We start from the raw sequence: 12,267 nt of genomic DNA on the forward strand, positions 1-12,267 counted from the left end.
CTGCATACAAATAGACACGTTCACATACGAAAAGAAAAAGACACCAGTGCAACTATAGCACTTTATCAAGGGAATGTGTGCAATATCTCTGTTTTGTGTATGTTGATGTTTCATGGTGTCTTTTTCTTTTCGTATGTGAACGTGTCTGTTATTTGTATGCAGCTGTGACTCTGTCTCCAAGACAAATTAAAGATCATTAAAATAGAGCTTACTTTTCATTTAGGGGGTCATCCACACACTCCTCTTTCCATTCTGCTTTCCGGGAACTCTGTAATTTTACCAGGTATAAAAAAAATCATATTACCAGGCATTAGTGTATTACTGTATACATTCAGTGTACACAGTAAGTAACATTCTGAGTTGTATTTGAACTCTGTGTGTAAAAAACCCGAAACATTAACATTTTACCCAAAATAAGTGGATCTTGCCATATATTGTACTAGTGGTCATATTAAATGCAGAGGATTCATTACCTCAGGGGAATCCTCGGGTAGAGATGAACCATCACAATCTGTGTCCTCTGACAGCTCTGTGCTCTGCTCTGGAGAACCCACCTCATAATCTGTAGAAAATAATATTTTTTTATTTATTTATTGCAAGTTAAACAGTAAGATGAGTAAGTGAGTATGTATAAACATCAAGCATCAAGCAAGAGATATTTAGCATGCCGTTCTCAATGATGGCACCCCCTGCTGGCTGCCGAAGCATTAGCACTCAGTGAATGAGGTTCTGGACTTTACACTTGATTTTAATATCTTTGGAAAGTTGGAAACATTTTCATAAATACTTTGTTTTCAATTGCTAGTTTGAGGTCCTTTTTCCAATTACCGGTATCATGATATACATTTAGTAAATAGTGTCCAAATAAAAAATTATATATTTAAAAAATGAATGATAAAGTAGGCTATGCTTCTAGTACTGGTTCTACCGAGTGAAGACCCACCCTCGTTGCCCTTCCAACCAATAACCGTTTCCGCTTGCATTTCGGGACCGCAAGTTCCAAGATGGTGGGCTTGAATTTGCCGAAAAAGCGGCTTCAAAACGTGTCTGTAGAAACCAATGGGTGACGTTGTCGTTCCCTTTGTCCATATACTGTATATTTTTCACAGTCCATGGTATAAAACCTATTGGTCCGTAGTCAACAGCAATGGGTTTCAAGTAGGAAGTTCAATTCAACCAATGTACCTGTTGGTGGTATGATAGGGAGGCCGTCAGACTTCAGCCCATCACGGGGACTAAAAGGCTTGGTCTTTACTCCACTGTCCTCACTGATATCTGAGAACCACACCAAGACAAAAGACTACATCACACGTGCATTTCACATTTACTCAAAAGGTTCACTGTTCATTAACGGAAATACAGTCATCAAAAGCTACCATTATTGGAAGGTTTCACTAAAAACATGAATGTTTATCGGTAGTCAAGATTTCCAGTGCATATGACAATAGGAAAGGCATACATCCAATAGTATTTCTAAATATTATGGGTATTGTGTTCATATCTGTAGCTAGTACCATTGCATGTTTCTGAAATGATGGGCAGGTATGTGTTCATACCTGTGTTACCATTGCATTTGTCAGTATTTATGGGTAGGTATGCTAGGTATGTGGTAGGATTTTGGTCCGGCGGTCTTGACACCATGAGATGAACTAGACCTTTGGATTTGCGGATGGTGGTGACAGCTTTGGTGTGGGACACGCCCGTCATTGCAGCCTCATTCACCTACGTACACAGCACAGACACAGTAGTTAAGATGGAGAAACAAAGGCCTTAAATTAAAACGTCATTGTGAAATATTATTGATCTTTGTAACTTAAGACTTAATAATATACACAGGTTTCATTGAGACATAACACTATCATGTAACTGCAAAAAAATCACCAGCACTCACTTCAAGTCTATAAATCGTACATGGATGTGTTTCGGCATGAGCTTTCCTCAGCTGAAACGCGCAATCAATGTACGATTCCTTCCTGTTCCAATTAACAAACCAGAAGGATTTGAAGTGAATGTTGCTGATCTTAGGATTTGAATGGCATAACAGTGGCTACGTTTACATGAAGGGTGATCATTCCGAATAAATACTTCCGAATAAAATACATCCGATGTTATGTTTTTTGCCGCGAGTTTACATGGGAAATGGTCATTCCGAATGAGTGTTTATATGGAGAAGTGATAGAAGACATGATACATGTTAATTCACGTGAAACTACGCCATCTGTTGGACATCTCGTTTTTATTTGTAGGCCTACTACTATACTTTGTATCTACAGCACGGCCAGGGCACGCAACGCAACACTGATGATTATTATTGTTGAACACACACACACACACACACACACACACACACACACAGATCAGGGGTATCTCATCTGCTGCTGCTCCACGTTTTTTTTGTGGATTTCGGATCTGAAAAAAGGAACGAAATAACGCGCTCTATGTGCAAACTCCTCGGCGCCGACGGCGCGCCTTGGATATGAGCGCTTTGGAGCATGCTCAGAAAGACCAGAATGAATTTACATCCGAAGCAGTGTATACATGAGTCAAATTTCTTTCAATCGCATTGAAAATCGGAGTAATCCGGCCAGTGACATCGGAATGGTTTTTAGATCGCATCGAGCGTTTTCATTCGGATGTACGTTTTTGTAGGTGTTTACATAACAACGTTTAATAGGATTGAACTTCTATTCGGAATGAAAAGGGGATTTAACTGCTCATGTAAACGTAGCCACTGTGTCGAAGTTGTTTTTGTCCCCTTCAACCCAAAGCATGTTGTTGTTGTAGTAGTAGTAGTAGTAAAGCAAGGTGTTGGCAAGGTGTAACAAACTCACTTTAAGCAGCCTGTCTCCAACCTGCAGGTTTCCTGATGAGTCAGCTACTCCCCCTGGGGTTATAGACTTGACAAAAATCCCCCTCTCCCCTCCAATGACAGAGAAACCCAGACCTCCTGAGGGAGGCTTTTCCAGCTCCAGCTTAATTATCTCCTCCTTAAAGCGCAAATAACATGCATTTTAAAACTGCTTTTAATATTTAATATCATATTGTCTATGTCCCTCAAAGTTATTTCTAATGGTTTGATCCTCAATCACCACTCTGATATAACCAGTCCTTGTCATTTCTTTCTGGACTTCGAAAGCAGTTTTAGCTGCAATACCACAACTTCCTGAGGTGGTGGGGGTGCCGATATGCAGATTATTTAATATTTGAGTCATTATAATACTGATGCTAGATAAAACCAGGCTTGTTTCCATTCCATGCCAGCTTGGAAAATCAACAATGGTGGACATTTTAAACAAAGTGGAAATGCAAATTTGGAACTGAAGACTGAAGAAGAGGAGAATTATACAAAGTGGGGTGACATTGATGACATCACGATGAGACCAAAATCAGTTGAGCTGTTCCTGAGAGCAATTTCCATTAAAGCGCCAATATGATATGAAAGCCTGATTGTTCAAAATTGGATATTTGTGGGGATAGAAAACACATATGGGAGCACCAAAAACACAAAATAAATTGAAAAAGTTGAATTTTATGTTATAGGTCCTTTAACATTAACACAATAGCACAAAAACATATTTAATCAATTCATTGTCATCAGAGAGCTTGAGATGTTTAAAAATGTTCAAATGTTACGTGTTCACTCAACCCGCGTTACAAGCCATTACATTACTGGCTGTGTGCGCGCTCATGGCCCCGTACGAAATAATAATTCTAACCAAGCCTTCAATCAAATTTGTAATAATTGCCCCTAGAAACTATTCAGTCAACCAGAATATTTTCATAGATTAATATTAAAATGGTAGAAAATCAATATGGCAGGGCTCAATCTAACGTACATGCTGTACACACAAATGTTTCACACCCATACATCTTTTACACAGATCTGGGTAATATTCTCACTTCATTAATTTAAAAGAGCTTGCGTCATAAAATGGATGTAGTAGTTCTAGAAGATTGAGCCATTTGATCCAGCAATATTAACCATTATTTTCCTTGGTCTAAAAAATGAAGAACATGTATTCTCTTCCAAATTGTTATTGTCAATTGTACAAGGTGGTACTTACCTCCAAAGGACAAATTGACAGACAGTTGTCTCTTTGATCTCCTCCTTTAAGATACCCTTAAACACATAAATAAAGAGTAGCATCATACATTTTGCATGCTGTGACAGTGTCAGAACATCATGGGTGATGCCAGGAATTAGCAGTGTCAGAACAGCATGGGTGATGCCAGGCATTAGCAGTGTCAGAACAGCATGGGTGATGCCAGGCATTAGCAGTGTTTTTCGGACATGATCCGTACCGTTCATGCTGGTGGAGACCTTTGGACTGACGTTATTGTTGAAAAAAGAGACACTCTTCTGTTCAGTGGAAACTGGCTTTCCATCCCTTGAGAGGAAGAGAGGAGGAATCAAGCATAACAAATTAGAACAAAAACTAATCATCCAAGAAAATTAAAGCCATATGTTGGAACCATTCATTCCCTAAATTGTGTTTGCCTTATATTATAAAGATAATTTTCATTTTATAACACACTTTTTTGTGCACCCCAGACACTTATATTTCTTTATTCAATATTTAGTTATATTTTTTATTTCATGCATGCCAGGATTAATGTGGTTAATCTATTGGTTATTACCTTATGGTATCAACCACCAGTGACACCAACATCATAAATAAAGTCATATCATGTTAAAGAGGTGTGGTTGTTTTGAAATTCGTTTTTGGTGGTAAATGTAGTGCTATATATTAGCATTCGCTTTAGAGTGTTTGTTCAGTAACAGGGATCTGCCCATCTCTCTAGCACACAGAAAGTACATTTTCAGGTTCGGTATACCAATTGTATCCAATCAGTAGAGAGAACTCAGGATATACCCCGGACAAAGTGAAATTGGAAGTGATGAAAGTATGAAACAAAACAATGTGCAGACCAAATTGGAACATTATGAAAGCGCGCACGCGCACACGCACACAATGTTGAATGATTCTTCTCTTTCACTACCGTGTTGCCTTGAGTGTGAGGTCTCTGGCAGAGAGCTCCAGCAGTCTGGTGCTCTCACACAGAGTCAGGTCCAGGGTGGGAGCTCCATTGATGTAATGGATTATGTCCAGTGGTCTCAGGCTGCCCTCTTCGGAGGCCACAGAACCAGGCTGGATGTCCTTCACAAACAACACTCCATACACACTGTCACTGCCACCATCTAGCATCAAGCCTGCATGAGAAAGAGGGAGGGAGGGAGGGTTTTTTATGTTTTGCATTTTTATTAGACAGGAGTAAAGTCTTTGCACACCGGGGGAGTGACAAATAAACGCTATAAAAATTACGTATTCATATAGTTGATGCCTCATTCATAGAGGTTGATGCCTTTGTTCGCGCTGAATGTGTGAAAGGGAAGCCTACTCTTCACAGGCATCTTTCTATAAACACAAAAGTATTTTCCCATGTCAATCTTCTTAGCCTGGGCTCTGGTTTGTTTACAGATCAGTATCTTGGATGATGACTCGTCCAAATGACATTGCTTATTACTGTAAGGCATTTTGACACTCAAAATCAAAGCAAAATTAATAAATGTTTGGTGTTGTTATTTGAAGTCCAGTGATATTTACGTATAAAACATTTTAAATCACTTTTTTTATTCAATGAGAAATAAAAGACACACATGGGGTATTTCGAAAAGAAAGATCAAGCAAAAACAATTCAATCAATAATTTTCAGTATGTGTATGATTTTGAAAAAGCTCTGGACGGAGCAACAGAGAAGGCTTGGAAGAAGAAACAACAATAGACAGGCAGTATTTGGGCCATGTATACCGTTACCAGATTGATAGTTTTTAAAAGTGTGTTGTGTGGAAAACATGTGCAAAGCCATGCTTTTACAACAACTTTCTCCTACTAGTCCTTACACACAGAATTAGATGGAAATTCAGATACACGGAGGCTCAGGTCAAATTTGGTTGTTAGAGGAACCCTGCAAATGTTGGAGAGGGAGCCGAATGGGTGGGGCGGCTGGCCCCACTCAACACCCATCTCCCCTTCCAAACTTTGCGAGAGCATAAATGGAGCTTATATGTATTTTACTGGCAATACTAACCTTTATCACATTTTACCTGTTCTGTTAAATAAATGCTGAGTCAATGTAGATGAACTTTTCCTTACCCAGGTTTTCTTGCGGCCCCTGGAGGCAGATATCCGGCAGCAGGTGGGCTTCTATCGGGGGCTTGGGGGCCTCTAGGACCCTACCCACAATTAAATCCACCACCCGGGGAGCAGCACGCACCAAGTTGACCACCTCAGTGTGGCCCATGTTGGAGACATCTGTATTGTTCACCTGTAGAGAACAGATGAGATAAATAATTCACTCAACCCGATTCAGAATATACACAAATCAACACAGAGTCATGGGATTTGAAACATTTCACAATGGTGGAACCGCCTAAGCCCTATAATGTACTCCGTCGTATGTCCAATAGCAAAAATAGCCTATCTACAAACTCAATGCGTTGCGCCACGAGCTTATGAATTGGCAGTTTACACTATGTTATATCTCATATATATAACCACAAACCTTTTATTTATTTTTTATTTGTGGTTATTATGAGTTAATGACATGCCCAAAATAGGTGTGCCATGTCTTAAGTGGTTAGGAGCAAGGGGGTGGCATAGTTCATCACATGACCCTTTAGATAAGAATACAAATCACACCTGTGTGAAGTGAGGGGCGCTCTTGTCATCGTAGATCATCATGGCGCGAAATAGGCACTATGCCTATTTGACACTATGATGTTAAATTCTCCATTCATTGTCAATGGGAACTTTTTGTTTGAGACGAAGTTTGTGGACACACTAAAAGCTGGACATAGGAGGGGCTAGCGCCCCTCAAAATGGAATGGAAATTAGCTTATGGCTAACTCTGGCCCGTTGATTAATATGCATTGTCCCTTAATTAATTGCGTTGACACTTGCGTTGTCACTTTTTTCAAACATCCATTTTGTTGAGCTAAAGGCCCAAGGGTATAGCTTTGTATTTACCATGATCATTCGGTCGCCAGGCCTGAGCCGACCGTCTCCTTTAGCTGGGTCCTGAATGATGTCATGGATGTAGCAGCCTTGATCGTTGCCTTTGGTTAGCGTGAAGCCCAGGCTCCCTTTGTCCGACTTCACCAACGAGACCTTCAGCTCCACGTCCTGACCGACGAGAAATAGGAACACACTAGTCTCGCGCAGCCAGACAACTATTCCACAATCTCCGGAGACTATATAGTCGAGGACTACACGTCCCGAAATCAGAGTAAGGAAGCTGCCATTTCCGTTCACGAAAATATATTTTAAAATGTCTTTAGAGCTTATTTTGATATTTAATTCTCTGCTAAGCAACAAGCTATATATACTTAGATGATTTCTATTTATATTAGGATAAATGTGGGCTACTGTAAAGACTAAACGGAAGTGGGGAAGAGGCTCCACTTCCACTTTATATTTGTAAATTGAGAGAGTCAACAGTCTGTCAACACGAGACTAGGAACACACTAAGCCCATTTATACCCGAGGACGCGTCTGTGTTGCCGCTTGCAGATCCGGTATTTTAGAAAAATCGTGAAAATGTGGCGCAAATCTTTGAATATAAATTCTTTCAAAGTTTTTAACTCAAATCTGGAACAACATATTCTTTAGATGGGGTGTCTGCGGCCATATATATTAGTTTAGTACAGTTTTTTGAAAATCTGTGGTACAGATACACTTTTTATATTTTTAAACCACATCTCTAGCTCCGTTTCTGGAGGTCTGACAGAAATACATTATTAGAATTCCAGCTTTCCGACCACATGAGTTTCCCCATCCTCAGTTCTTTCTTACCGGGACAAAGTCGTCCATGTCCTGTCCGTTCCCTGGCATGGTGAGGTTCAGGGGTGTGGGCAGTGGAGGAGGTAGGGGCTCTGGGCTGGGGGCAGCAGGAGAAGTCACCATGGGCTGAGGGGGAGATTCAAGCTCAGCCGTCAAGGGAGATGAAGGACACCTGTCCGAAACACCCACAAACACAGATATATAGAACACGTGTCACTTGCGAAAGTCAACCACTAAACCACCTGTGTTTAAAGCTGCAACCTGGAACATTATTTAAAGGGACACTTCACCCTTTTTGTAAACAAATATATGTTAATGACGTTTAGAAGCTTTAGATCACTTTCCTGGGGGTATTTATGTGTGCAATATGTGGTTTTAGATATTTTAGATTGTAGCAGTGAGCCTGTTGTCTCTGATGTCATGGACACTGGTCTCACTACCTTCCTGGACTACAATTCCCATAATTTTTTGGTGCACTGCTCCTCCTTGTGGATAGGGGGGAGAGCTGTCTTACTGAGACAACATGTAGTCCAGGAAGGAAGTGAGCCCAGTGTCCATGACATCAGAGACAACAGGCTCACTGCTACAATCTAAAATATCTAAAACCACATATTACACACATAAATACCCCCAGGAAAGTGTTCTAAAGCTTCTAAACATCATTAACATATATTTTTTTGCAAAAAGGGTGAAGTGTCCCTTTAAGTTGGGGTCCGATGGCCCTGCTCGGATTCATTTAGCAAACGGTTTCATCATTTGATTCGATCAGCTCTGAATCTAACAAAAATGTCTTATTGATCCTTTTCACCCAATATCTGTATTCTCTGTACAAGCTCTTCTATTTTCACCAAATTATGATATGCCAAGAATAGGGACTCTTGGGTTCATGTGGTTAACGAGGCACACTGGCTGTAAAGTCTGGATCAGTTTATAAAATCAGTGGCTAAATGAACAAGTAACACTTTCCTCTCACTCCAAGTACCGGCAAGTTGCCATAACTCTTGCTATAATGCTTTGTAATTGATGAAACATTACCTCCTGGTGAGGTCAGATCTGGTCATAGATGCGTTAGGGGAGTAGAACATGGAGTGGATAGGCTCATCCAGTTGAGCAGGACTGTCATAGCGGCCCAGGCCCAAGTTGTTACTGGGGGTCTGGTAGACACTGTGGTCCCAGGTCTGCCGACAGTGTTCCAGGGCGCTGGGACTAAAGGCCTCCTCCACCTCCTCATCGCCATCAGTGCTGTCACTGTAGCTGTTGCGGCGGCCAGGGGACTTCAGCATCAGCCTCTCCAGAGCCTCTTCCACGGGACCCAAGGCCCGTTTGCCTTCACTGGATGAAGGAGAGGCTGTCCTGCTCAAACTCAGGCTGGACTCCACCTGGGTGACTGGTTCCTTACGAGGGGAAGACATAGGTGTCTGTTGAGGAAAAGATTGATCTCGATTAAGACCACTGTTCAGTCTCCTTGAACAAGTGCATTATGTACACACACACACACACACACACACACACACAAACACACACACACACACACACACACACACACACACGCGATCAAAAAGTACATTCTCACCAGGGCCGAAGTATCCAACTCAGGCAGAACACCATGTTCTGGTCTACAGAGGAGCAGAGTTACCTCCTGTCCTGTTCCCCGCAAGGCTGAGATCACCTCCTACAGTACAGTATGCATATGTGTTAGAACTCATGCATGCAATTCTAACTTGCAAATCATCATACATGTGAAATCATTTAAGCCCCATATACTTTGTGACACGATGGAAATAGCTGATCTACAAGTTCACAGCGTTAATCTTCGCCAAGGTTGAAAAAGTGGTTAAATGTATCATTGTTTGTTGAACCCCCTCTGGGATCCCAACCCAAGGAGATACCGGACTTACATGTTGTGAGAGGCCTTTGAGCGAGGTCCGATTGACACGGAGAATGACATCGCCTACGTTGATGCGGCCGCTCTCTGCCGCTGGTTGGCCAGGGAACAGCTTTTTGACACGGACCATGCTGGAGCCAGTGGGCTCTTTGGGTATGTTTTCCTCTCGAGAAAAACTGAAGCCCAGTCCTGAAGAGTTCTTCAGCAAGCCAACCTCAAATACATTGTCTGGAGACAGAAGATTATTAATGTAGCTGTACTTTCAATATGTTGCAGTGGTGGATACCTAATAACAATGTTTATACTCTTGGGACTACTGTCAGGTGTATTTGCAGAGGGCACAACTCAACATATTGGATCTCTGCTGTCGGGAAGAAACTACGCAACTCCAAAATGTTCAAGAAATGAAAGAAAACCTTATATTTTGAAAACAAAGAAATACTGCCTCTTCAAATTTGATGTTATGACAATATATGTTGTCAATTACTTCCACAAGAGGGGAAAGAGGTATTAGAGTTAGCTGCTTTAGCAGACAGTTTGAGGGTCAAATGGTGTTAAGAGGTTTTGTCCGAAGGGCTTTTTACTACTTTTCAATATTTCTTTAACCGACACACAGACGTAAAGGATGTTCAATAGCATTGATTTATGCAAAGAAAACTAAAACCTAAAAAATTGTGGTTTACTCCAGACAGCTTGCAGAGGGCGCAATTCAACATATATTTCTAGAAAATGAATACATTTGCACTTGATCCATGAACAAATTATTCTGATGGAATTAAAAGGAACAAATTAATCTGAAAATCTGGATTGGTGGCAGGACCAATCCTGCCTAAAGTTCACGAAAGGATTTTTCTTAATCACCACAGCCTCTAGTGTTACATGCATCAATAAGTACAGTGTTCACCAATAGCACAAAAAAAAACACATTTGTAGGGTTACCCACTATTAAAACACGGCCACCATTATGAGTAAGGCTGCCCTATCAGCAGGGTCTGGACCACTGACTGAAAAACCCCCCAAAGCTAACCCACCACCAAACCACACCCGCTCCAGAAGAAACGGCTACTGCAATGTTAATGATGTGAACATGCTGTACATGTCGACGCTGCAACTTGAAGCATCCCAGGAGAAGCACTGCAGAAGAAGCTCCAACCTTATTTTTAACTAGAGGCAGGCCCAGGGAAATGCACAGGCTCACCGGGCTGCTGCCTGGGTCAAGAGGCTCCGGGTAGCACACAGTGCCACACACACACACACACCCTCCGGACAGCACTGTCGGCTTGTGTGCGTCGATGTAAGAAGGATCGTTGGAAATTACTGCACTGGCCTTTCCTTCATTGATCTTGATTGTGGAATTATTGTATTTTATGATCAGATGTACTGGCGACATGTAATGTGGCCAACTTAATTTTGTGACTGGACAATAAAAGACTAACTTGGTAAAATTAAGCCCTGTCTGTGGTTCTGTGTTTGGTCATCAAAAAGCCTTAATCTGGCCCTGACTAGAGGGTACATATGACCATCATGACAGATCAATACTACAAGGTGTTGGTACTTTCAGTCTATTTTCAGGACAAAAGCTATGTGGAATATGGAATATGAACATGACATCCACGGTTACAGTAAAATCACACTGGAGTTCTCCAAGTGCATTTTGTACTATATTGTTTCCTTACCATCTGTAATGAAGCTGTAATCCGGTTTGGGCTCCATACGCTTATCTTTGTTCTTCGCCTGGCTCTCGTTGACACCACAAGGGGGCGTGCACTGAGGGGTGACTGGTGCATGAACGCTGTCAGCAGGAAGCTGCCCCTTCTCCAACTGCAAGTGAACGGTCTGAGTGGTGGGGAAAATATTATTATTGACATGACTAACTTAGTTGGAGTAAACTTGTAATTAAAACATGGGAAATATTGGTGTAGTCTAGTACCTTTATATAAAAATGGCTGTTTAAATGTAATTTCTGACCTGTCCAGTATCTCTAAGTGCCTCCACCGCTTGTTTATGAGTTGCTCCCTCCAAACTCTTTCCATTGACTGCCAACACACGATCACCTAGACACGGAGGATGATAATTATTGCATGTCATGTAGTTTTCATTACTGCAGCTACACAGTAAAATCCTTGGTGTTAATCTAACTCAAATGCAAACCCTCAGCCGTTACATGAAAAGCATACACATCCCAATTGAACTTCTTTGAAAATGTGAAATGAATCAATGTTGAGCAACTGCATAGTCTCCATCTCTCCTAAAATACGCCATTTCTTCTTACGCCTTGGTTGGCAATTATTGGATGATTTGAGGCATTTTGTTACAAAAATGTGTTTTGCAAAAAATCCACTGGTTGGTGGATAGGCCAATGTGAAAAGGGTGGCTGATGGAGACAACAAAGACACCATATGGGGTGGCAATGGCTAGTTGCCGGTAGAGCAGCTGGATCCGGTTGGGAACCGCAAGGTTCCCAGTTCGATCCCGGACTCCTCCAGAGTTAGTGGGGTATCGAGGCTAGTGTCAAAGTGTCCAGGAAAAAGGTCGATATAA

At 41.5% G+C, this 12,267-nt stretch overlaps 1 protein-coding gene across 5 annotated transcripts in view; it reads right to left on the minus strand.

The window, feature by feature from the left end:
- Positions 1-12,267, minus strand: part of ptpn13 (protein tyrosine phosphatase non-receptor type 13) — a 75,234-nt gene that overhangs the window by 3,896 nt on the left and 59,071 nt on the right. For all 5 annotated transcript variants that reach the window (XM_080756140.1, XM_080756141.1, XM_080756139.1 and 2 more), the window contains 16 exons: positions 11,695-11,780; positions 11,403-11,562; positions 9,740-9,954; positions 9,415-9,513; positions 8,877-9,259; positions 7,854-8,013; positions 7,029-7,184; positions 6,156-6,327; positions 5,002-5,212; positions 4,303-4,388; positions 4,065-4,120; positions 2,832-2,987; positions 1,557-1,722; positions 1,186-1,275; positions 474-562; positions 213-268 (listed from right to left, as the gene is read on the minus strand). In XM_080756140.1, the coding sequence (XP_080612266.1) occupies positions 213-268; positions 474-562; positions 1,186-1,275; positions 1,557-1,722; positions 2,832-2,987; positions 4,065-4,120; positions 4,303-4,388; positions 5,002-5,212; positions 6,156-6,327; positions 7,029-7,184; positions 7,854-8,013; positions 8,877-9,259; positions 9,415-9,513; positions 9,740-9,954; positions 11,403-11,562; positions 11,695-11,780 (2,341 nt within the window). The remainder of the gene's footprint in view (positions 1-212; positions 269-473; positions 563-1,185; positions 1,276-1,556; positions 1,723-2,831; positions 2,988-4,064; positions 4,121-4,302; positions 4,389-5,001; positions 5,213-6,155; positions 6,328-7,028; positions 7,185-7,853; positions 8,014-8,876; positions 9,260-9,414; positions 9,514-9,739; positions 9,955-11,402; positions 11,563-11,694; positions 11,781-12,267) is intronic.

Source organism: Protomyctophum bolini (genome assembly GCF_963924005.1).
Source record: "Protomyctophum bolini genome assembly, chromosome: 22".
NCBI lineage: Eukaryota > Metazoa > Chordata > Actinopteri > Myctophiformes > Myctophidae > Protomyctophum > Protomyctophum bolini.